The 25,890-nt window shown below is 41.3% G+C and overlaps 1 protein-coding gene and 1 long non-coding RNA gene across 4 annotated transcripts; one reads left to right on the top strand and one right to left on the bottom strand.

Moving 5' to 3' along the window:
* Window positions 1-7,206: 7,206 nt before the first annotated feature.
* LOC137661522 (uncharacterized) lies at window positions 7,207-19,553 on the bottom strand. 2 transcript variants are annotated; one of them, XR_011047872.1, is made up of 3 exons: window positions 19,355-19,553; window positions 16,407-16,691; window positions 7,207-7,593 (listed from the first exon to the last, which is right to left on the bottom strand). It is a non-coding gene; the product is annotated as an uncharacterized lncRNA (long non-coding RNA). The 2 variants fall into 2 exon arrangements; XR_011047873.1 differs by lacking the exon at window positions 7,207-7,593 and adding an exon at window positions 7,969-8,095.
* C3H18orf21 (chromosome 3 C18orf21 homolog) lies at window positions 19,350-24,639 on the top strand. Of its 2 annotated transcripts, XM_068397099.1 has the most exons (5): window positions 19,350-19,475; window positions 19,724-19,746; window positions 20,575-20,774; window positions 23,810-24,018; window positions 24,446-24,639. In XM_068397099.1, exons 1-5 carry the CDS (start codon window positions 19,396-19,398, stop codon window positions 24,597-24,599), a joined length of 666 nt encoding a protein of 221 aa, XP_068253200.1. In that variant the 5' UTR covers window positions 19,350-19,395; the 3' UTR covers window positions 24,600-24,639. The 2 variants fall into 2 exon arrangements, with proteins under 2 accessions (XP_068253200.1, XP_068253201.1); XM_068397100.1 differs by lacking the exons at window positions 19,350-19,475; window positions 19,724-19,746 and adding an exon at window positions 19,751-20,286.
* Window positions 24,640-25,890: the final 1,251 nt, after the last annotated feature.

The raw sequence follows: 25,890 nt of genomic DNA, 5'->3' as shown, positions 1-25,890 counted from the left end.
ACTGAAGGTCACCTGATGGAAGTCATGGTGGGCGTAGGTATACGCACACTCATCATTTGCTGTGTGTGTGGACATGAACCACTGGCAAACCTGTTTGGTCTGAAGTTAATCTGCAGAGCTGGCTTGTAGTTAACAGTCTCTTGCAGAGCTATAGGTTAAGTGCAGAGCTGTGGTGTGCACTGTACAAATCCACGCTTCAGAAGCAGTGACACTGTCGACTTGAGCTAAAGCCAATGAAGATGTGGGCAAACAGCCTTTCTGAAAATCAGTGTCTCAACAGTCTTGTAGCAGCACTGAGTAACAGTTACTCAGATTTCTAATTAATAGGCAGACCATATAAAAGATTTTGGGTTAATAAAAAGAAAAATTGGCAGAGCTCAGATGCACTAAATACCTGTGCCAACCCCAGCCTAAAGGCTCTATTTTGATGTATAAGTATCTTTGCAACTTATGTTAAAAATAATAACAACAGAACCAGCACTAATTTATGCCCAGTCAGTCAGAATGTGGAAGTTTTTAATAAGTTGCTGTCCAACAGTTTTGACATGTTTTAAAACAAGCCATCCTGATCAGCCCTGTAGAGGCTAATGCTTCTAAGCTTAATGACCCTCCAAAGAGGAGAAGGCATAAAGATTTAGCGACTCAGTAGAAATGACTGCATAGACCTCTGCAGCCAGCTTGGAAATGACAAACAATTTGTTAATAGAGAAGCTTTATTTTTATATTAGTTTTTGCCGATGAAGTGAAAACACAGCATTGATTAAGCAATCCAAGCTGAGAATATTCGATCCAAATTGGAGAGTTTTCAGACCAGCAGCTGGTTTCAAGGCTCTGAAATACTACTTCTGCTTGTTGTTCGACGCTTAAAGATACCTATCCTAGAGCCACAGACAGTAATTGATGTCAAGCTGACACTGTAGTTCACAGATGGATTTCAGTTGTGTGGGCCATGCCACATGCACAATGTTTGTGTAAAAAATGCTTTTTGTCTCATATGCTACGAACTGAGAGAAAGAATTAATAGGGCCATCAACAAAAAAGTTCTCTGTACAAAGAGAGTATGGCTGAAGAATACCAATAGCACAACATGCTCTTAACTCACCATCACCCCACTCTTCCTCCTATCAGATGAAGACATTTGTGTATAAATTCAGACTGAGCCTTTCATGTGCATCGCTAGGTTTTTGCACAGCTCAAATCCTAAACTCATTTCCTGTGAACTAATTTCACTGAAGTCACCATACGTATTCAACAGTTAATGAGAACTAGGTGTCTAGAGGTAATTAAAAATATTTGTGTTTTTTTCCTTTGTGGAGAAGAATTCCATTTTCCTGGGAAGCTTTAAATACAAGCTTTTGGGCCTCACAGATATTAAAGTATGAGTGACTCATATTCTCATTCCCTCATGTAGGTACATTATTAGACTGTATTTCCCTTGATTCATCAGAGAATAGGCTATGTCCATAGTCATAAAGCAGAGATAGTGGCATGTCATGGAAGATTAGGTCCAGACAGGAAAACAGGCCCCTAAGTAGAACAGGAGCAATAAGCATCTAACTTGTAATACTCGAAAGGTATTATGGAGCCTTTTTGGAATTAAAAAGAATATGATTTTGTGGTTGAATATTTGGGTTTTGAGGTGGTTTTGTTTTTTATTAACATAAACCTGCAAAAACAACATGCCTTTCACTACAAATCTCCTAATGCACTGACAGAAAACTGCTGCAATGAAAAATTTTCACCTTAATCAGGCCAGTTTGTTTGGACAGACTGCTGAGTAAATACCTATGCCACATTATTTGTATTGTAGCTCTTTCTCCAAAGCTAAGAAAAATCAACACAGACGTATAAGTGAACGCAAAAATATGCATAATTTTTAACAAATAAACATTAAAAGAAATTATACATTTTTTCAACTAGTGATCTGTACATTTCATATGTCTGAAAATTAAACAGGTTATTTTTATCTCTCTGGATTTTAAATCAACACCCATCGCTCTAACAGGCTGTTAACAGAGGGAGTGTCCTTGATGTACATAGTAGAATTGTTTCCTGAAAAGTTCATGCAGGAGTACAAATCCTAAGGCTAAGATCCCGTTCTCTGAAAATATTGCTCAGAAAGCCAGCACATATACTGGAAGGGGCAGCTTTCCATTACCATGATTTATCATCCCTGTTTAACCTATTCCCTCCACATTCTTGATGAAAAAGTTTCTAAATGTTTGAATACCTCCCTCTTCCCTGAAAAAAAAAACCAGAACAAGAGCACAAAACAAAGATTTGTGTTGGCTATTTTAGAAGAGACTGGGGAAAAAACATTTCCCGTGGTAAAATTATTTGGATTTGTTTTTTTGTTGAGATTAATTACTGAGCACAAGAGTTGTTGGGTGACACTGGTGCCAGCAGAAGCCCTCTTGCAGTGCTCTTCGCAGCACTCTGCTGGTACCTGACAATTCTGTAGGCATTCATAGCCTGAGTAACATCTTGATCAGAATTTCTTTGAAATTCCTTAATATAACATTATGTGAGCACTTCTATGAGATTTGTTGCTGTTCTTTTGGTAAATAGAATATGTAGTTTCGCTGCCAGAGAGGGACGTAACAGCTTTGTATGTATATGAGATGACACCCTTCAAAACAAAATTCTGTTTCCTTTTCTTTCCTATGACCCAGGATCCTGCATTGCTGTGAAGTTAACACATCAGTAAGTACTGAATCACACACAGATTCCTCATTAATCTCTCCTGAATCCTTCTGACACAAAGATGAGTGACATTCCAGCTAGGTTTTATTGGTCATACTTCGATTCACTGAGATGCTGCTGAAGTAAATGGATGTATTCATACACAGAAGAAATTTGGAGCATTTTTTTTTCATTCCCACAGCAAAACATAACACTATTCAAATTAGCTGTGTCCATTAGATTTAAAAAAAAATCCTTATTCACTAACTCATGTTTTTAAATGTATTTTGTAATTTATTTGTCGTGGAAACAGGATTTATAAGTAGAAGCCACAGGAGAGTCATAATTCAGATCACAGTTGTGCAGCTCACCAGCTAATCTGAAAATCTAAATGCACGGAGACTTCCTAGTATCTTCTCAGAATTGTGTGTAATATTACTTATGAATAGGCTCAATCTAGAAGGAAGATTTTATATACCAAAAAATATTTTCTGCATTGTCATCTAATTCTTTGTTCAGTCATTTCATGCTTATTGCTCAAAATTTGTAAATTAACAGCCAAATCGTGTTTTGACCCACACTCTGCCTTCTGCCTGTAACAGATTAATAGCTAATATGTATTCCCCTACTGGACTGGCTAAAAAATGCAATGGCGCCAGAAGAGAACATAGCATGCTTTCTCCTTCTACCAACTACTTTGTCATATAGTGACAATTATTAAAGTAAGTGAAACAGCAGGAAAATAAATGAAATTTTGTCTCTTTCCATTCCCAGTATCCTACTGAAATTTCCTGCTCCTATTAATGATTGTAGTGGATGAAAATAGGAAAAATCTTCCTGCAACTGGGAGAGAGAGGGACAAGTCAAGGAGACTGGGTTCAGCTGGTCATGCCCTAGATGAGTGACTCTGGCTTATTTCCCACATTTCACAGTGACCGTAAAAAAACGTTTGCTTCCTTTGGCCCAGAATGTATTTTACATATTTCAGTTGCAAGCTCTTTGGGGCAGAGTCTGATGCTGAATATGCTTTTCCATTGTTAATGTAACACAGCCATGATATATTTTGAGACCTGACAAAAATGCCAGTAATAAGTAGTTACCAAGGAACTTTCTCCATGCAACAATTTAGTTCTGTGAAAGACCGTTTTCCTGAGCACTCAGAACAGTACTCGTACATTTGCAAATCACCAGGGTGCCAAAAGAAAATCTGATGATACTTAAAAAGACAGAAATAAAACCTGAGTGAAGTGGCAAAAAGGCTATTAGAGAAATACTGGGCACCTGGACAAATCCCTGCATCCTTTGGTTTCCAAGCAATTTCATCTTCCAAAATATTCTGCTCTTCTTTTGATACGGCACGCTATCTGTTAAACAGCTTTCACAGTCCAGCTAAAAAAGCCATCACTGTGAGAAAATGCTGCACCTGGTGCAAGTACTTTAAGGAATGCCAACCCTGATCTGCAAGCCTTTTCTCACTCAAATAATCTTCATAGCTTTGATTATGACATGAGTAGGATTATTTATGTAAGAGAAGCAAGGTAGGCACAGGAACTTAAGAATTGCACTAGCATAGTAAAGCATTGTAAAATGACAATAAAAATAGCATTTAAGCCCTCTCAAGTTATGCCTGTTCTGTAGAACAGAAGAAGGACAGTAAACTGAACAAGCAGCTTTTACAAAGCTGCAGCCAGCAACTAGCGGGACTTTGTAAGAAGAGATCCCAGGTCTAACCTGAACGAATAACCATGTCAAAAAGAAGGTTACTGGAAATAAGCAGAGTCCACACAGAATGCCAAAGGTACTGTCCACAAACTAAAAACATCTGAGAAGTCAGGAAGTACAAAGATAAAGTCTGAACTGCCAAGAACCCAACTGAGCTGTATCTTGCAAAGAATATGAAAACAAATAGTAAAAGGCTCCTTGGCAGCATAAATAAAAAAAAAAAAAAAAAAGGAAAAGTGCTGTGCCACTGTGGAAGAAGGATGGAGCAGAGACTAAAGACAACACAAGGAAAAGCCCTGAATTTTGCCACAGTTTTCAATAAGAAGTTTTAAGTTGAATTTAGAGAGAAAGATAGGGTGAATAATGAGAACGTGAGTATGCAAATAGAAACTACCACAGCTAACACAAAAGCTCGACTCAAAAAGTTACATACATCAAGCTTGAAGTCTGGTTAATCACTCTCTCTGACTTCTAAAAATTTCTGACACGTGTAATGCTGGTCCAGTGACAAATATTTTTAATAGCACCATCAAGTTGGAAGTGAAACTGAAAAACAGTAAATATGGTTTCTTTACTTAAAAAAATATGTGAAGAAAAACGAGAGGAGAATGCAGTTGGGAATTTACAAACTATTTCTTTGAACTCGTTAGTATGAAAGGCCTTAAAATACATTTTGAGAGTGACAATATATAAAGACACAGAGATAAATGAAAAATAAGATAAAATGCAACAGCAATTTACCAACAGGACACCATACAAACTATCCATATAATTTTCTTAGATGAGGTAAGCGATTTTCTGAACAGATGAAGTGTAATAAATGTCATCTTCCAGGACTTTAGGAATGCATTTGACACCATGTTATACATTATTAAGGAATCTGAGGACTCAGGAGAAGACTTTTTTGGTGGTTAAAAAACAGCTAAAGGAGAAGTAGTAACAGGTAAGTGCCATTAAGAAGGGATGCATCAAGTCAATTGAGATTAGCAGTGAGGGTCTTCACGAACCATCCTGGGGCTTCTGCTGTCCTTTCATAGCTCTTGATCATTGTGACCCCCAAAGAAGAGTACCTGGGCAGTCTTGCACTGTCAATACAGAAAAGTGGTGAAACTACACAAATGGAGCAGCTTGAAGATGGGAGCCATAGAAATGGGCTAAACAGCAAGGTCATGTGCAGAAAATTAAAATGTAACGTGGGAGATGACTAGGTAGAGACAAAGGAGAACCATAGTGGCCAATGAGAGGATGACTAAATGGATAACATGATGAAAAGGGCAAGTGAAACTGTAGGACATGAGGACAGAGATTTTCAGCAGAACCTGGGAGACATCTGTGATCATGTCCAAAGTGCGGGTGGTACCTCCTCCTGAAATCCTATGCACGTTTAAGAAAGATGAACTCAAATGGGGAAAAAGTTCAGACAATAGCTTATAAAATGAGTGAAGGAATGGAGATTCTCTATCCAAAGATACTAACTAAGTTGTTTAGCCTAGCAATAAAAGTGCTAAGGATAAAACTGCTGCCTAGAAATGCCTTGAGGAAGACACCTCCAGGTGGGAGAAGTGTTATTTAAATTAAAGAGCAACAATAGCATGGGGTGGGGGGGAAGGCAGTATACATGCCACACATTCATCTAGGCTGTAAAGAAAGGACCTTGCAATAAGCCTATGAGTTTCTCAAATCATCTCCCAGAGAGAAGAGTTAGGGCAAAATTACAGCCTTCAAGTTGGAGCTTGAGATACAGTTGGAAGTATCACGTGCTATAACGCCCTTTACAATTGCTTATAAAGACCCATTGCTTGCGTTCACTGGTCACAGAATGTTCTTTAGCTCTTCCATGAATGGTGCAGCAGTGATATTTTTACTGCTCTGATGTTACTGGTGTCATTTTGGGGGACATATCCAACAACATTTACCATTCCGTTTTTCACATACAGTCTTCATTACAAAATCCATGTAAAGCTAATTATACAGATAAAGCCTTTTGCGATAATGCCGGCTACTTGTAAGTGAAAATAAATAAACAGAAGAATATAGGGCCCAATTATTTGAATAGTTAGGGCCCACACAAATATAATCAACAGGACCTTTAATTAAGAACATGTCTTTTGGGAAATAATCCAGGGCAAACTGTGGAATTTTTTTAAAATTGTTATTAACTGCTCAGATGGAGTTTGTCAGATGGGTTTTCAGTGCTTTAAAACTGAAAGATTTAACAGAAATAGTATGTTGCTGTATTTTCAGAACTTGTGGAGAGATGCACCTCTCCTGAAGAGAGTGAAGATTTGGCACTTTGTATGAGCAGCCCAAACGTTCCTGTTTGCAGATGATGATTTTACTCTATTATTCATTTGTCTTGGCAGAGTCAATCAACAGAGGAAGTGCAGTGGAAATAACAAAGCCTTTTCTCTATTTGCTGATAACATTTTTAGCACATCTAAGGAGAAATCTGAAGAACCACAGTAATTTCTGCACCTCAGAAAATGTGTTGAGCAGAGAGAAAAGGACAGAGAGGACATCAGTATTTGCAAAATATGAAACAAAACCCAGGAAAATGTCTCCAAAAAGGCAATGTGAAAAAATAACTCTTAAAATACGTTTTAAGGAAGTATTTGAAAGCACCTTTCCAGGACACAGTGACTATTTATACCCATTAAGTTTACACCTATTTGAACACAAATCAGTGGATTTATACTAGGGATGAATCTAATCCATGTTCTGTATTCAAACTAATAGGTTCAAGGGATTAGCCAGGACAACAGTATTTTTATCAAGTAGAATTCATTTGTATCCATCCTCACATTATCAGAAACACAGCTATCTCCTAATTAGCACATCTTCAACTTTAACCTTTTGTCTTCACTGCAGTCTCTTAGATTAGTAGTGATGTTCAGCCTTCTCAAAACTTCTTCTTTTGTAAATTGACTATTTCCATGGTAACAGCTGCCACTTCCATTCTACAAGCATCAAGAAAATGTGATTTCCTTTATATCAGTAGACTAGGCTGGGTGCGCAACTTCAGCCTTTGTCAATGCTCTTTTCAGACAAAACTGTTTATTCCAGAAGAAGAGGAAACAGGTGCAAGCATAATTCAGGAGGCAGTTGTTGGCTGATCCATGAAGCAGGATTGGCAATGGTCCAAAAGGGAGCTGTCGGAAGACCCACCGACAATGCCAGTATGTTCTGCAGCTGCAAGAGGGAAGGACAAGCACATTCAACCCCAGCCACCAAACTTAAATCAATATTTTCTGGAGGGAGGTGTTGTTTGGTTTTTGTTTTTTTTTTTTTTCTTTTTGCTTGTTTCTGTGGCAGCTCCACAAACAGTAGCAAGACATCAGCTTAATACCCCCACAAGAACAGCTGAGAAACACTTAATGTAAATCAAGGGTTCTCATTCAAAGAGCATTGAACTTAAGTCAAAAAGAACATCAGTTCATTGTTGAGAAGCTGACACAGCTTTAATGATCAGCATCTTCATCCCTAATCTCAGCTGAAGTCAATTCCCAAAGCAGCATCAACTTCAGTGGGACCAGCAAACATTCACAACGAAGGTACTTTGTCTCCTGCCAGTCATGTAATTTTTTTCTGGAAGTTTATCAAATTGGAGGCTTTTTCCAGAAAACCCATCTGTTCCATATGAACTCACTCTGACACCTTTACCTTCTTTGAAACTGAAGGTTTCCAAGTCAATCTGTTAAAATGAGAATGGATAAATTGAGATTCACATCTACTTCTCCAGAAATCCACTGAAATAATCAAGTTTTCCCTTAGTCACAAATGTAAGACTGTGTCAGAAAATAGAGCTGCAATTTTCCAAAGTTAGTATTACATGTTCAGTTTCTTAAATTGGTCTTTAAAATATATTTTTAATTTTTTAATGACATTTTTAGCACTCATGTAAAGGACTGGCAGACGGCAACAAAACTGAAAAAACTAAACATAACTCTAGTAGCCTTTTCTGTTTCCTGCTTAATTCCTCATTAACCCTTTCAGCACTAGACCAGGTAATTGCTTTCCTTTCCTTACATACTTTTAATTCCAGGTATACCAATACCTGTTATTAATTAGACATTTGGAAAACTTGAACTCAGTTTGGATTTGGGCCTACTGTTCTAAACCAAAATTACCAAGTGTTTGAGGACAGAAAAATCACAGATCTGCTTTTCTGAAAGTAAACAGTCAATGGCTGCTGTTGTGCAACATAAACTCTTTCTCTGCCCATTCCAACAGACATTAAGATTGTTTAAAAATGGACTCACTTCTGACCCCTCATATCTGAGCATTATCATGTTTCTACATCTGCAGATTTTGTTACCATCATAAGGTACCAAACCGATACCAATGGTAAAGCCCACAGCTTCTCCCACCGTAGCCCCGAAAAGGAAAACGCCACTAGTTAGAAATGAATAGCAGGCCTGTAAACATACTGCAAGCACTAAGCTAAGTACATTTACATGAGTATCACAGAACCTGGATGCGTTCAGGTTCACAACCTAATTCTGCTGCTGGATCATAATCCATAAAGGGCCAAATTAAAACTCTCAGTTCTGGGCTCACATTGGGAAAGCCTGGGTTTGAGTTTGAGCTCGGAGTCCTAAGCTCATGTTTATTCTCACTTCAGCTCATAAAATTTGGTGAATAATCCAGAACTACACATCCAGGAAAGATTCCAAAGGCTTGCCAAGCTCCAGAAAACAGTCCATGAAAAAAATACAACCCACAATTGCACAGATCTGCTGGCAGGAAATGCCTCTATCCATGCTCAACTCTCAGGTGTTCCTACGGTGGTTCTCAAAAATGGAACACCCTTGGGAAGGGAAGGAAGAGGGAGTTAACTGAGCCGTACCTGTGAATGTCATGAATACCTCTCAGATTTAATTCAAAGGAACACCAAAGAAATTGCTGCAGATTAATGAAACAGAGGAAACGGTTGGCAGGAAGGGTTGCCTGCATGACTGGCAGGATCACAGCAACAAAGGCGTTTTACAGGACAACTCACAGATTCTGCACTGTACATGTTTGCCATCTCAATAGTAGTAGTCTATATTCTGATGCCACAGCCCAGTTTTGCAAATGCACTACGGTCACCAGGATTGTTGAAGTATTACCTTGATGCCCCACAATACTAGCCTGCACCCTGTTTGGTGCCTCCCTGGGCAGTCTGGCCCAACTTCCACCTGGGAGAGGGGTGTGACTCTACCTGCACTGGCTCCTGGAGTCAGGAGAGGCACAAGAGGCAAACAGTGCTCATTTTCCACTTGCCTCAAGGGCTGGTCTTTCTCCACAGGAAAACACCAGAGCAGAGCAGGGCAGAGTTGCTGTACCTGTACATTTTACAAGGTTTTGTGGATCCTAGAGAGTTCAAGAACTGGATGGTGCCAAGGTGGAAAGTCCCATACTGCAGAAGGACAGAGAGGAGGAGAACCCACTTCCAATGCCTTCCAAATTAAATCCTTAAAGGCTAAGTCCTGCATTCTCTCCCACCACCCCTGCAACAACATCAGCTCAGATCTTACAGGAACTAGGCTTGGGAGGAGACCACTGTCCTGACACACAAAGTCCCCACAAATCTCACTCACCCTTTGCTCAGACATGTTAACAGGATTGTCATATTTAGTGTCTTTACTATGGGGGTTTTTTTGTATCAGTAATATGGGAGATTCAAATGGTGTTGCTTTGTCTTCACACTGCTTGTAAGTGTCTCCAGCTTCTGGCAAGCAGTGCATCACAGGCCCTTCCTACCTCATGCCAGGGAGACATAAACAGCATCCCTGCATCACTGTCTGAGTTTTGAGCTCTTCTGCACGCTTTTACCATACATTAATGGTAATTGGCCCACACCAATTGGTAAGCCAATTGCTGTCTGAGCAGATGGTAAGATAGGCCTGAAAAAAATATTTGGTACTTTTTTATCATGTGAGGGAAATGTAAGAGGGAAAGGATGTCTTTTCCTGAGGGTTGCAACAAAAGTTAAAGCAAGCTTTTATAATCAGTGGAGTCTGAAGAACAATTATCCAGCTCCAGTGGATACATACCTTACACCTAGCTCTATTTGATTCCTTCCTCTGTGGTTTAGTTTGCCTCCTGGGCACATTATGTGCTGGAGGTTCACAGACTGCCAGTACGCTAGTTCAATCTGCTCCAGGCACCAGCGTTCAGAGCGCAGCATTGTGAAGCAATTCAAGATATCAAACCAGGAGCAAACTCATAAGGTACTCATGATAAAGAGGTAACATTTGTTTCTAAGTTCTGTGCAGTTATCTTGGAGGCATGCTAGCACAGTAATGCCCTCTGTGGGAAACTATTGCTCAGTGCTAACTTTCCAGTGGTGGCCACTATAAATATTCAGAGATATAAATAGCACTGCACAATAAAAAGTAACAATAGCAAGAGAGGTCCCTGTGAGGATCAGCCCTCAAAATGTGACACTGCAGAAGAGACGCTGCATAGGAGCTATTCAGGCAGAAGGCTTCGTATTTGGAGAAGGAAGAACAGCTTGCCAACTGGCATTCCAGCAGTTAGTTGCTGGCCAGGATTTTCAAAGTTGCACTTTATACCCCTAGTTTCACCAAGGTCACACTAGTAAACTGGTGGGGCTTTATAGACCAAGGATGCATTTGGCTCTTATTTCAAGGCCCTTTCCCTGATTTTAATATTGATGACAATGGAACAAGCATCTCAACAGCTGCACAGAAAGGCCAATGCACAAATGTGCTATACTCAACATATGGAAGAAGTTTGTAGCCTTTCAAACCACTTATGTTTTCCTGAAAAAGCTGTGGATATCAACAGCAGAATGAAAAACCTACATGGGAGGAAGAAGCCTATACTGCTAATTACTGTTAGAGAGGAAAGTCAACAGCAATGTTAGCTATGCTGAGGATTTTCAAAAGTTATCTTTATTTTGGGTTTCCTTTCAAAAATAGTGTTTTAATGAATATGCAGCATGCTGGGTCTGTGGCACTGGTAGTGTGTCCATCACCATGGTACCTGAGCACTCAAGCAAATGATTAACCAGCAGAGCAAATGAAACAGAAGCAGAGAGCCAACAGGCACTGTGACAAGCTCTTCATAGACCTGCCAGTACATCTCTATCTGGACCTTTATTTCTTCAGGCTTTCCACTGTCCTATCTTTTACCCACGCTCTCTTAATAACCAGATCTTTTTTTTTCCAAACAGTGCTAAGGATTGCAGAGATCTCAGACTGGCTTAGAAGGACGGGTGAGATTAATAAAAAAACTCAAAATACATATATTTTAATCAGGGAAACTTTGCTTAAGGACACAGAAAAGAAAAAAAATACTTTTAATTTGCACAAACTAAGGCAAGTTATGAATTGACAAAATTTGTTATGCCTGCCATGCCATCAGCCTGGCTACTTTAAAATGACTTTTCTAAAGAGGGTAAACAAGCCTTTCCCTCCCTGAGGGCCAAAATGACCTTTCAGGACACTGATGCAGACCATACATGAACACTACTGTTGGCATTATCTAATAATAATGAAAAGAATACATAAAAACACATGCCTATGGGCCTTCTTGGAGAAGTCTGGAGATTGCATCAACCCCTCCCCACACTTCAAACAAGTAGCAAGTTAACAACAACTCTGATGATGTTTGTTTAACATATGTGCATATAACTACTCGGAGCTTTTTCTGACTTGGGATGCTTAAGCAGAGACCTCTGGGGTTTTAGAAAAAAACATGTTATTGAATCATCTACCCCTTGCTGTTTTGTTTCCTGTACAAAATCTCTGAGGAGCACAGGAAAGCAGAGGGCCTTACATGCAGGCCAACTTTAGAAAGGCTAGCTCCTTTCAGCATTGGGGAATTATGCAGCTATAATACAAACCTCACTGAAGAAGTTTCCTGTTTTCCATCACTAGTCGGGACAATAATACTGCAGTCTAATTAAATTACTGTCATGTGAAGTTTTTCCTCTTTACAGTAGCTGCTTCAGTCTTATGAAGTAGTTATATCCTCTCCATTCCAGTTTTTCTTTTAAAAGAGGAGTACGTTTTGGGGGCAATGCCACATCACGAGCCAATGAAGACTCAAGTGCTCTCTTCCCAATGCAGATAAAATACACTGTGCTACCACCGTTCCTCAGCAGCAGTTTTGAAGCAGATGAGTGCTGCTCCACCCACCCACATTTAACTGTGAAACTCTGGCTTAAAGTTCACTCTAAGCATCAGACTGATTCTGTTACCTCACCTGTGTCTAAATTATATCCATCACTGCCATCTCTAAAGATTCAGATCTTCAGTGCACTTTATCAGGCTTTATAATCAAATCTAATGGAAGATATGTTTGTTTAGCTATTGTAAATGGTTTTGAAGACCTCAGTCTTAGCAAGGGTGACGAATTAAGGATGTCAGCTGGGCAAACAGTTTAATTTTGAATGAATTTAGCCATAATTGATTACTTAAAAACTGATATGAATTTTTCAAGTTCATATTATTTCCCATAATTTAGCAGTAAATATTCCACCCCTTCTTGCCATCTGACTCACCAAGCATAAAACTGGAAGAATCAGCAATGATGCCAGCTTCTCAGACATGAGACCAACTTTGGATACTATAAACGGTTGTGAGAAGCCACTTTTCGATTGCAGCAGGAAGTACAGCCCTCAAACGGTTTAGCCCTCAGCTGACTAAATTTCTGCATAACAGCAATTCTGTTTAGCAGCCTAAACGTGATAGCCGAAGCATTTATTACAAAACCCAGAAACGCAAAGCCCAGAAACCAACAAATGCAAAGAACTATTCCATGACACAGTTATTTATTGGAGGCACCTGGTTTTTAGTCTCTCTGGTCCATTTTCAAATGAATTAAAATAATAACTTAGGGGGGAAAGAGAATTATCTTAAAATAGTCATGGTTTTTTTCTTCTCCCAGGTAATCTGGAGTCAGGAAGGATCCAAAATAAGAGCCTGAATGTTGAAAATTACAGAGTAAGGTTGGAAACATCTAGAGGTCATCTAGTCCAACCTCATGCTCAAACCAGTGCCACCTTAGAACAGGTCACTCAGAATTAAAAGGAAAATAAAATAATTTAAAGCAAAAAGAAATAAAAAATTAAGACTTCCCCTATCCCCTTTTTACAACAGAAAGAAAAAAAAAGGCAAGAAATGTTTTCCTGAAACATCTAGCTCTTCTGTGTTGTTCATAAGTAAACATGACCAATATGGAAAATACCTACAGCTGCCTCCTCTGGTTGACATAGTTCCCTTTCTGTCTTGATACAGGTAACATTTAGCACAGCATGTGGCAAACTCCGACTCAGTTGCCAGCACTGCTCTGCCACACTCCAGGCCAGAAAAGGCTAGGAATGTGGGACGTTCAGCTCCAGTGACAGAAAATGCTCTGTATCATTCATTAGCAGTCCCCTCCAAGTTAACTAAGGAACGGAGCCAACAGCTGCTGAAGAGGGTTCCACCCCATCTTTCAGCTGGGAAAGCAAGGCCTCTAGGGCAGGGGCTGGACTGTACAGCAAAGAAGAACAGGGTGGGGGAACCTTATGAGGTCTGAGCGAAACCCAGATGACTCATCAGAAAGTAAAATATTCCTATTTTGGCAAGAGGCTCAAATAGCAGCCCTGGGTTGTGCTGCAGCAGAGCAATAAATGACCCTGAGCGCTTGGGACAAACTCCTGTGCACACTGATATTCCTAACAGTAGCGGCTATTTCACATCTCATTAAGCAAAAGGTTTACATGACAATTAACACATTAATTAGCAGCGTCTGTTTCACAGGTGGAACTTCAGCTTCAGATTTCAACATTTTTAGACAACTGTTTTGTGACTGAAAATTAAGGAACAGTTTCTTATCACTCAAGGTGACAAGGACTCATATCCAGAACTGGCATAGGAGTGTATTTGTCTATGTACAGAAGGACACAGCAACCAAACGATGGCCTTTCCCATAACTTCTATGCAAGGAGGGCCTCCTTGTACATCTGCAGCCTGCCATTCAAAGCCTAGCCCTTAGCACGGGCAAGACGCCAGGCTGGACACTTCATAAACTGACCATAAAAAGGCCTAACATACCACAAAGTCACACAGAGGCAAAGCAAAGTTTGGACTTGAACAGGCAGTACCTCCCATTTCTCAGCCCCAGCCGCTGACCTGTGTGGCTCCCCACTACAAAATTCCCTTTGATTATACCTGTAGAGATATGAGAAAACTCTTCAGCAAACACCAACAAGCAGTCATGCTAATTTGATGGAAAATAAGTATCAGCTGTAAGAGAATGTTTATTGCCCTAGAGCTTCACAGTTTAGACAAAGAACTAATAATTTGTACAAGAGACTACTTTAAAGAAGAGTTGGTACACAAGTATGGATTTCCTTAAACTGCAGGTATGTTTGTCTCCGAGGTTTTTGTTCGATACACAGAATCACAGAATGTCAGGGATTGGAAGGGACCTCGAAAGATCATCTAGTCCAATCCCCCTGCCGGAGCAGGATTACCTAGACCATATCACACAGGAACGCGTCCAGGCGGGTTTTGAACGTCCCCAGAGAAGGAGACTCCACAACCTCTCTGGGCAGCCTGTTCCAGTGTTCGGTCACCCTCACCGTAAAGAAGTTTTTCCTCATATTTATGCGGAACCTCCTGTGTTCCAGCTTGCACCCATTGCCCCTTGTCCTGTCAAGGGATGTCACCATCTTTAATTTCTATTATCTTTTGAGAGTATGGATTTGCAGGTATACAACAAAATCTAGAGCACTGGAAATGGAACGAAAGGAAGAAAGAATTAGAGACTGGAACTGGAACTTGTAGCTTTCAAGATCAGGGGGATTCTGATATTCATTGAGTCTCTTCCCTGTCAGATGGATGTTGCCAGCCCATGGAAAACAGTGACATGTTTTATACAGGTTATCTTTCACTTGCCTCAGGTACATACTGCAACAAAGCTTTGTTCTAAACAAGGTTGAAAGAAAAAATCATCATATTAATCTTTTACATATTTTGGCACTCAAAGCACAGATAAATCACTGTGCTGTAGCCTTACCTATCATACCACTTAGAAAATAAATCCAGGCTCAGGAGGAACACTAAATAACTTTTCCTTTAATTAGCTTTTCAAAGCTGATAGTATTTTTTAGAATATGATTTATTTGTTTTATTTATCAGCCTGCCTTGTTTCATATGGGTACTGTCTGACTGACCTCTAGATACCCTTGCACTTGCTCTGTGATATCCCCAGAATGTCAATGCTTCAATTCTTCATCTTTCATTTCCCAAACGTTTCTTATTGGTCACTTCTGGCACCAGCAGCAGCTGAAGTGGAAGTTTATCCTCTGATAATCTGTACTGCTTTAATGGTTCCCGGCATCCTGAGGGTATTTTCCAAGTGTTATGGTGACACCAGCTGAGATCTTGGCAAGAGAAAAGTGTTTCATATGCTTATTTACTAACTTAGTCCCTTGTTTTTTTCTGCTTTCCCAACCCTCTGTCAGCCCCTTGATTTCTGTGGCTTAACTCCTTTTGTTATTGCTATAGTCTTTGTTATCACTTCTCAGTATCTTTCTGATAATAAAGCCTTTGAAGAATCTGAGGGCATTCCCACCATGCATCCAAAATCTCTTAATAAATTTCTCCAAGTCATATTTGTCCAAAAGCTTAGCAAAAAAACCCTCTAAAAGGAACAACAATAGTCACATTTTCTTTATATATTTCTCTGTAAACTAGAGTCTAGGAACTATAACACATAAACCTTGTAAAATGATGAGCATGTTTCAAACAGTTATAATACAGTATATTACACATAAAACAAGTCACCAATTTTAGCATGTCTCCAAAATAACGTATGCTTAGAAATGCTTATCCTTGTAGCATCATTATCCTTTTTTTCCAAGATAAAATTAGTCTTGCACCAGCATGCCCGAAAAAGCAAAATTCTCATATAATTTCAATCACTCAGTTTGCTCATGACTTTTATACAGCTGACTGAACACCTATTATCTCACCTGAAAGAGAAGCTGTGAGTTTGCTCACCTCAGTCACCTGCAGGATCTTTGAAATGCCTCCTCTTCCGTTCCTTCCAAAGAGTGCCTTCCCGCATCGCCCAGTCCATTCCCGAGTCCCACTGAACATGCAGTCATCAATAAGTTCTGGCTAAGTTATCCTACGTAACTCTGAAGAAAAAAAGGAGAGACTCGCAGATGCTGCAGAAGGTCTTCTTTGCTCTCTTTGAAAATTTTGTCTTCTTAGTGGTCTGTCACAGTCAGGTCTCCAGTAGTAAACTGAACAACCTATCCTCCTGGCTCTTCTTTTTCTTTTCTGTAAACACATAATCAGTGCTTAAAATCCTTTAGGTATCACAAACTGTATTTCTCTATTGCCCTCTACTGACTGCTAGCGACCACTGCCTTCCTTGAGAAAAGGCAAGCAACAGATACCCAGTACGCTTTCCTCTGCCGCCCTCCCTCAAATCAATAATGATACACGATGACCAAAAGTCAAAACAAATCATTCTATTTTTTCCTTTGTTACAAAACACCAGGCGAGATTTACAGCTCACTGGTCAGCCGTGGTAGCTACAAAACACTAAACAACAGAAGCAGGAAGCAGTTAGTAACGTGGGTCTGCTAATGCATTTTTTTTTTTGTGAACAAAAGCCAGGGAAAAGTAGAGATGAATGCATTCTGCTTTGAAATGCGGGTGAATTTACCCCACTGATGCCATAAATACCGTACCAGGGAGCTGAGGGTTATCTGGTTTTAAGGGTCTGGTCCTGCCAGCACCGGATGCACAGGAATACTGACTTTTGATGGGAATTCTGCAGAAAGGGGCTCATGGAGAGCCATTAATCGGAGGCCATAGTTTCTGGTCATTTTCCCCTTGTCTCTATAGTTTTACTTGTTTAGCACATACAGCACCACACCTAACATGAGAAACATAGTTTCTGCCTTGTGAGACAGCTACTGGGACAAGACACATGATACACCGTGTATGAATGGCACTGGGCAGTGCCGTTTGTACGGCTTTTTGGACTATAATGCAAAGAGAAACCAGCGAACTAACATAAAAAAGGGAATGGCCCAGCCTACTTTCAGGAGTAGAAGAAAAAAATTTATAAGCATTTCAGACAGACTGGAAGAGACTGAGGGGAAAAAAAAAAAAAGGATAAGAAGAGTGTAAGAGCAGGGTGAGGGGAAGGGAATAAAAATGAATCCTTTGTATTGTATTACTCACTGCTTCATTAGTACAGTGCTTGTTAACTGAGTCACTCAAGCACTTTTCTCACCAAAAAAAGTTACCTCGAGGTGCTGGTGCCAGTGCCCTGGCCCACTTGCAGCACTCCAGGGAAAGGTAGGAGCCGGGTCCCAGCTCCAGGCAACAGGCAGCTCCCCAGCACACACCCTGTTTGCTAGGCATGGGATGGGAGAGAACACAGCACTGCCTCGCCTCGCCATTCCTCCTCTGCAACCCAGTCCCCTAAGGGGAAAACAGACTCGCAGTGTTAAAAATCATAAAACCAAGCCCAGCTCCCAAAAAAGTGTTGAAATCATTTTTGCTTGTGTTTGAAAAATACTTTCACTCGTTTTCCACCACTATTAATAAATGGGAATATTTCATTTGCCAAAAATCTGTTGACTGATGAATGCTGCTTGTGTTTTAAATAGATGTTGTGTGACATCCCTGCTCTTCCACTCATGAAAGGTAGAGTTTCCACAAAAAGTATCACCAACAAAGCCAGCAACTTTGTTTCGGCAACAAAAAATGTCATACTGAACGGTCCACTGAAAAATGTGTTTTTAATACAAAAAAAAGTCAGCAGAGGTCCTAATTGTAGCTATTATGAAGATTTCATTAACAAGCCCTGATTTACTGACTGCACTGTACAGCTCTCCTATTAAAGGAAGCCTAGAAATGCAATTCTTCCCATGCTTTTATACTTCTAAAGCCCTTGGCTACTCCATGTTAGAAAATAAGAAATAATTATATTTATTCAAATTCCTTGATAGAATTTTGAAGCCTGCTCACATGAATACCTCTCCTAAATGAACACCATTACCAACAGATCAAAGAAGAAGAATGTCTAGCAAATGAATGGGGCCGAGGGAATTAATAAAACACACATCAAACGTTGAAAACCCGAGGGTTTTTTTTTCTTTTTAATAGGAGCACATTTGCAGAGCGATAAAGCAAAGTACGCAGCTGCCAAAATTCATGAGAGGCATCTAAATAAGAGCGGGAGGTGGCTGATGTTCAGCACTTCCCAACACCCAGCAGCTTTCGGGAGCTGCTGACTGAAATTTTTCCGGTGACAACTCCTGACAGACGCATCTTTTTTTTTTTTTTTTTTTCTCCCTGAGGTAAAAGTTTATTTCCTATAGACAAAAACTTCTAACGCCGCCGAACACACCGGCAGCTCCTGCGCACGGCTGTATCCCTCCCTGCCGCTTTCCAACGGGCGGCAACGCAGGAGGGGGCGGGGGGGGAGTGCTCTCCGGTCCCCCCAGGGCCCCCGTCCCCTCAGCCCACCGGGGCCGGCAGCGGGGCCCCGCCGCCCGCGCGCCCCCACAGCGGCCCCCGCCAACGCCCGCGCACAGCCGTCGCTGCCGCCCCAACGCATCCCCGGCCCGCGGCGTCCCGGGGAAGGCAGGCGGCGGCGGCGGCAACACGCCGGTTACGACCGGCCGCCGCCGGCCGGGCGCGAAACCCTGGGCAACGCAACCCACCCCGGCGGCGACGGGCCGGCCAGGGATAAAACAAGAGCTGTTCCACCGACTGCCACCCCGCTCGCCCCGCGGCAAGGGCCGCGCCCGTTCCCCCTCACCCGACCGAACGGCCCGGGAGAAGCCGCCGCGCGGCCCTTAACGGGGCACGGCCGGCCCGTCCGAGCCCGGAACCATGGTGCTGCGGCCGCGGGTACCCGCCGAGCTTCGGCGAAACGCTGCATATGCCCCCCTTCCCCTCCCCGCCCCCGGCCGCCGGACCTGGCTGGCGGCGGCTTCCGGCGGGGCGGGCGTTCAGCGCCATGGGGCGGGAGCGGCGGTTCCTGGAGGCGGCAGCGGAGGGGCTCGTGGGCGCCTGCCCGGGCCAGGCGCGGTTCCTGCTGTAAGCGCCCCGCGGCGGGACGGGGCGGCCCTCACGGCGAAGCGGGACGGGGCGGGCGGCGGCGGCGGGAAGCGAAGCGGCGAGGGACGGCGCGCGCTGGCTGGCGGGGGCGGGGGGAGGGAGCGAGCTAGCCGGTGACGCGCGTGGGTAGCCCCGCCCCCCGTCCTCGCGCCTGCCGCGGGGCGCCGCCGCGTGGCCGGGGCCGGTGGGGGTGACGCGCTGTGACGCTGTGCCCTTCTTCCACGCAGGTGGACGCTCCGCAACTGCCGAGGCGAGTGAGGGGGCCCGGGCGCAGGCGGTGGTGCCGCGGCCCTGCAGCAGGAGGCGGCGGAGGAGAGGGGCTCCCGCCGTGAGCCCGGCGCAGCCCGGCGGGGGCTCCTGCGGTGGGAGAGCGGCGCACAGGGGTTGCCCGGGCAGCTGAGGGGCAGAGGCGTGACCCCAGCAGTGGGGGCAGGCTTTCCCTTTGCCTCTGTTTTCCCCATTCCCCCGCGCTGCCTCCACAAAAACGTGCCAGGGTGTGCTTCGGGGCTGCTGGCAGAAATGACGTGCTTGCGCGACAGCAGGGTCCGGGTGCTTCCGCGGGGGTTTAGATAGAGACGCCCGAGTCCGGCCCTGGCAGAAGGAAGTAATAAGGCAGATGCAGGAGCACGCCTCTTATTATTAGGTCTGAAATTTATCTCAAAGCATGTCTTCATCCCAGGCTGAGACACTTACCATCGTCTTGCACTTTAAATGGGCAAAGAGCTTTACCAGGCTTTGGTGTCACTAATCTGGCAAAAGAGTGTGACCGCATGGATCTCCTTGCAGAATTGTGAGCCTCCGTCGTTAAAGATTTTTAGGAAGGAATTGCATTTTTCCAGCAAAATTTACAGTTACCTATTGTGCAGACTTCTGCTGTGCACAAACTTGGCATGAATTGCACTCAGCTGAGCACATACTGGTGCTCCGCTTCCTCTTGTGTTCTAGATGTATCTGAAACATTCAATAAAAACAGATCTACCTAGATAATGTTAAAATAGAAACACACCATTTTAATGTTTGCCTCTAAAACATAATTATGTCATTTAAGTTTTACTCTTTTACCTTTATTAATCTGTAGATAATGAATGTGGATTAGAAAGGATATGTCCTTACTGCTTCCAGTTCCTGGTTCCTGATAGCCACCGGGTGCGTCTCAAACCAAAGATGAAAGTTACTCCACAGATAGAGAAAGTTCTTAAACGAGAGGCGAAGAACCATAAACTTAATATGAAACAGACAAAGCTTTTGAAAAAGTACAGGGAGTCAAGAAGTGTTCTGGTAAGGATATTTACTTGGAACTGCCAAATACCTGATATTTCCCTGAAACCTTTCAGTGGCATAAAAAAGAAGATACGGACATCTTTCTCTTAGAAGTGGAGCTTACACCTACACATTTCTTTTTTCATGAGCATATAACTCTTCCTTTGTTTTGGGATAACTTCTATTTGTAATCAAAATTTTTAAAATCTACCTTCCGCAATAGAGAAATCATGAGCACCATGACAAGAATAGTAAGCGCCCTCCCCGCCCCCCGCAAAAAAAAAAAACAACCCCACATGTCAGAGAAGCTGCACAAATAGTTCTACTCTCCCTCTCATCTCTTTAGCAGCAGTCTGGGTAGACTCTGCAGATGTCTTAAGATCTTGCTGAAAATTAAGTAATTTCTTCCTGCCAGGAAGCTCTGGCATTTCCACTGTCAGCTACTCTATCTTTTGCGTCACTTTGCAAAAAATGGCCAGAGTGGCAGATTTTTGTCTGTTCCTTTTTTCTTACGAATGTGGCAGAACTAGGACCAGGCAGCTCTACTAGATGCAGAGCCTTAATACAGCTGTGTAGATGCTAAAATCCATTGGAATCCTCAGAAATCCATTGCTAAGAACACCCCAAAACATACCTAAGAAGAAAAACATGCCATTGACTGAAGTCAGGCTGTTTTGCCCATATGCATAGCTTGACATTTACTGCCTTTGTTTCAGCTCTGAAGAAGGGCTTGAGTGACTGATAGATTGTCGTGTTTTTTTCAGTTTAATCAGTTGTCTAAAAATAGATATATTTGCAACTTACAAGCATTACTTCATTTATCTCAGTAGACTGTCACGGCTGTATCAGATTATTGTTACCTTCTGTAAAAATCGAATTTTTTACATTTGTATGAATATTACTGTTTATAGGAAGTCTTTCAAAACTAAACCACATACGTAATTTAAACAAGTTAATGCTGCTCTTGGGGCTTCAGTTCTTTTTCCTAAAATTACTCGGGAATATAAGATTTAATTACTATTTTTATACTAATTACTATTATTTAAAGAATAATAGTATACATTTAATCTAGTGTTGACAAGGCAGGCACTACTACTAAAACAGGTTATGTGAATGCATGTTTTAATAAATGAGACAGCACCCTATTGTGCCCAGCAGTTCCTGGCACACTTGGTGTTTTCTTAGATGAGAGTCTGCTGGTTTGGGGAGTAAAATTTGCAAAACCAAAAATTATTAAAGAGTCAATAACAGAAAATTAAACTGAGGAAGTATCACAGGTTGTCAGCTGTCAGGGCAGAAAAAGGCACTCCAGAAAGGCACACTTGCTATTACTCTCTCCAAATTGTAGATCATAGTTGAGCAGCAAAAAACACCAGGAGAAAAAGCATCTGAGAAGCTGGAATCTTTGCTTTATTTTTCTGCTATAGGATCACAAACTTTTAGTGTATGTTAAGAACTGTCTGTGTAGATGACCAGTGAACAGTGTCCTAGGGAATTTTGATGGATTCTTACGTTTATTCTGTAGCTGGAGAGGTTCATAGGATGCACTGTGCATTCATATCAGTAGTATAAAATGCAGTTTTAAATAGGTTCAGTTTGAACTCTGGGTAATATTCTAATCTTGGGATGTAATTAGAGTTTGCTGCACTTGTGTTCTGCTCAGTTCTGTTTGCATTTGTGCTGTGGATTATGATTTAAGTATTTCTGGTCTTAAGTTTTTAAAATACTGTCAGGAACTGACAGCTTTCAGAATTAGCAATGTAGATCCCTGTAATCTAATACCTGAGACTTGTGAAAATGAAAATTAATTTTCATAAATCTGTGTGGTTGAAAATTAAACCAAGCAACAATGTGACAGGGTGTGCCTTTGATACCTTTCTTAGCAAGTAGAACTTGTCATGCTATTTTTTTTTCCCATCTGAATTTCGTTTAGAAGAACTAAAAATACATCAGTACCTGAGCTGTAGAAGTTAATGATCTTTCTCTTTTTTTTTTAGTTTGTTAGGCTGACAAAATAATGTCTAGAGATAGTCAAAACACTTAACTGAAAATGTTTTATTTCGGCATTTCTAAATGTAATTTTTTCTAAGTAATCTGAATTTAGGTAAATTTACAGTTTGAAATGAAGAATGATTTGGTATAGATGTTTTCAAAACTGCTTAGACATTTTTGTGACATTCTTTTGAGTATGTTTTTTTTTAACCAGAAACATCACGTAACTGTGTTTTTCAGTCAGTGCAGTTGTGTGCCTTAAAAAGTTGTGTGGCTGTATTACTGTCATGTCTCTTAATGAGAGTAGTTGCCATGCCAGTCAGGGATATTAGGAATATCTGAGAGTCTCTGTGACTGTCTGACATTATCTGTTCTGATCCACCTCTGCAACATCCTGTGCTGCTGGAAGTTCCCTGCAGCCTAGAAGTAAACAGATAGAAAAGAAAGTGCCCTTTGTCTACAACCTCCTCCGTATTGTAATAAGTATTTTTGCACTAATAGAAAGCCTCTTCTTTGTTCACCAAGACTTGCTATTATTAGTTATGGATGACAATTTTTGAGAGTTTGGTAATTTAAACATTTTGTCTCAAGGCTCCGTGGAAAGTGTGTAATATAACTTCATCAGGGGTAGAATGTGCTAATGAATTTAGATCACACTGTAGGTCATGTTTTTTAGCAAAATATGAATACCTCTAATGTATACTCAAGATAACACACATCCAGCTCAGGTGCTGTTTCATCTTTTTGTTTTGACAGGGTTGTTTTCCATATTTCACTGTACAATGTTACATTCAGAGTTACAGGTCTCCTGAAATTAGTTGCTAGGGGACTGGAGTCATTTCTAGATAAACTCATAGGATGTCTTTGGCTTAAGAAGTCTGAATGAAAATACTACGTGTAAAGTATATGTTGCTTTTTAATATCTCATGTTTAATTTAAGCAAATATTTAATTTATGTCATGATATTTGGAGAATAGCTTGGATAATTCTTACAAAGGCTTTATAACAAAAAGGTGGAAAGACTGAAAGAATGGTTGGTATTTCCTTTCTTCTCTCCATAGCTGGTTACTTGCAACTCATGCAACAAAACAACAAGACATTATGGTAAAAGCAGGGATTTTCTGGCTACCAAGACACACAATTCTGGCACTCCAAGTATTAAATCTAGCCTGAGGACACCCGATGTAAAAATGCAGTCTGCAAACAAAGTGACACCTGTAAGCTGCAGTAGGTTGGGATCTAAAGGGAACAGTCCCTCATCATTTCCCAGGTACCTGTTTCTCTCCTATTTGAAGAGGCACTTTGCTGAGTAGAGTGTATTACATCTTGTTGGGAAAGAGCGTCATGTACTGATTTCAGATCACTTACTTAATAAACTTTAAATTCACAACTAAGTGTTTTTCTTTAGTGGTCTGATTGAGGAGATCAATTTTAACTTTCCAACCTTTAAAATCAAAGATTCTAATGAAAAGCAACTATGTGCAAAGAATGCACAATTATGTTTTTGTCATCAATGTGAAATGTCTGGCTTAAAATTTGCATAATAAAGTTATACTTCTGACTGCTCACTTTCACATGAAAATACACTATTTATGTTCAAAATTTTTCACTCAAATTATATATATGTGCACTTTCATAGTTACTTATGTTAATTCTCCTTCCTTACCTTTAAGACATTTGAGTCTTTTGTTTTTCAGAACACGTGTACCCAGCCAGGCAACAACCAGCTCTGCTTCCAAGACTCCCCGAAATGCCAAATTGCACTTTTCTAAGCTAAAACGTATGCTTAACCTAGAAGAAAAAGAGAAAAGCCAGAAGGCAGATTTGGAAACCTTCTTGACTTTACTTTAGTTATTCATTATTTCAAAGTAATAAAAGATTACAGCAATAAGTACTGTTCCGGTTTTAGTAAATCAACAAAGTGATTTCTTTAAAACTCAAGCTAACAGCATGTACCCTGAGAAAGCATAAACCGTATTTTTTAGAAGCAAGCTCTGTTTGTAAGGGGACTGATTGTCCTCAAGAGGGAGATGAGAAAAGAGCCAGTCTAATACGCTTGGGAATCTTGAACATGTTTTGCAGTCTTTAATGGCCCAAGAATTAAAAGCCAGGATCTGTCCTTTGAGGGATCATCAATACTGGGCGCATCAGCGGGTCCAGCAGGACCAACAGATAGGCTGGCAGACCTGAAAGCAGTTTGGGGGTGGGGAGGTTGCAGTTTGTTCCACCTCACTCTCACACTATTTTTAAGACAATGCATCACAACAGAATTTAAAAGATCTCATCCCTGCTTTGCATGTTTGAGTAAAACAAAGAGACTTTCACTGGCACTTTCTGCAGGTACACTATTTTCAAGGGTCTAATGTAGTGTCCTGTAGTGTCACTGTCTTTTGATACCTGTGGTAATTTAAGCACAGCCCTTCCCACAGCCTTTGCAAAGGTTCCAAAATAACTTACTCTTTAAGACAGTGCTCATATACAAAGAGAGATAAAACAGTGTATCACCAGATTAAGTTTCTTAATTTTCTTGATGTTCTCTCTCAGTTGGAGCACAGACGATACTGCTCCTGGGATAACAGAGAACCTTGTAAGACTGTGCTCTAATGCAGGGTGCTCTCAATACTGACCAACAGCTCCATGCTAGACTACTGTCACCACCCCAGTTTGTTACTGCTATGAGAGTGGCACAGTCATAAAGAATACAGGATGCTTCCTTTCTAATTGCTCTGGTGCTATCAAAGTGGGTCACTTCTGTCGTTCAAAAATGGCTGAGAACCTCTTTCTTAAATGTCTCTTAAATGTTTTGTCAGGCATCAGTGAGGCTTCACAGTTGCTTTATTCCTGGACTTCAAATGTGGAAAACCAGGTTTGCCCTGGATAGTAGTTAAGTTGTTGCACCATACACACGCATGCACGCATCTGATGCACTCTTCCCTTCAGAATATATTCCATTCCTGTACTCGATGAAACACTGAAGGTTAATTGTTGGCTGCAGCAGACTGTTGCTGAGCCTCCCTGCCAAATCCCTGCCATGCAGCATTCCTGGTTTGCCTTTGAAGAGCTGAAAGAACTCGAGAGAGGAAATTGCTTCACTGATTTCAGTGAGGCCAGAATTTCACCCAGACTGCATAAATCAAGACCA

Source organism: Nyctibius grandis, chromosome 3, assembly GCF_013368605.1.
Source record: "Nyctibius grandis isolate bNycGra1 chromosome 3, bNycGra1.pri, whole genome shotgun sequence".
Classification (NCBI taxonomy): domain Eukaryota; kingdom Metazoa; phylum Chordata; class Aves; order Nyctibiiformes; family Nyctibiidae; genus Nyctibius; species Nyctibius grandis.
This window is presented reverse-complemented; position numbering and strand designations above follow the sequence as displayed.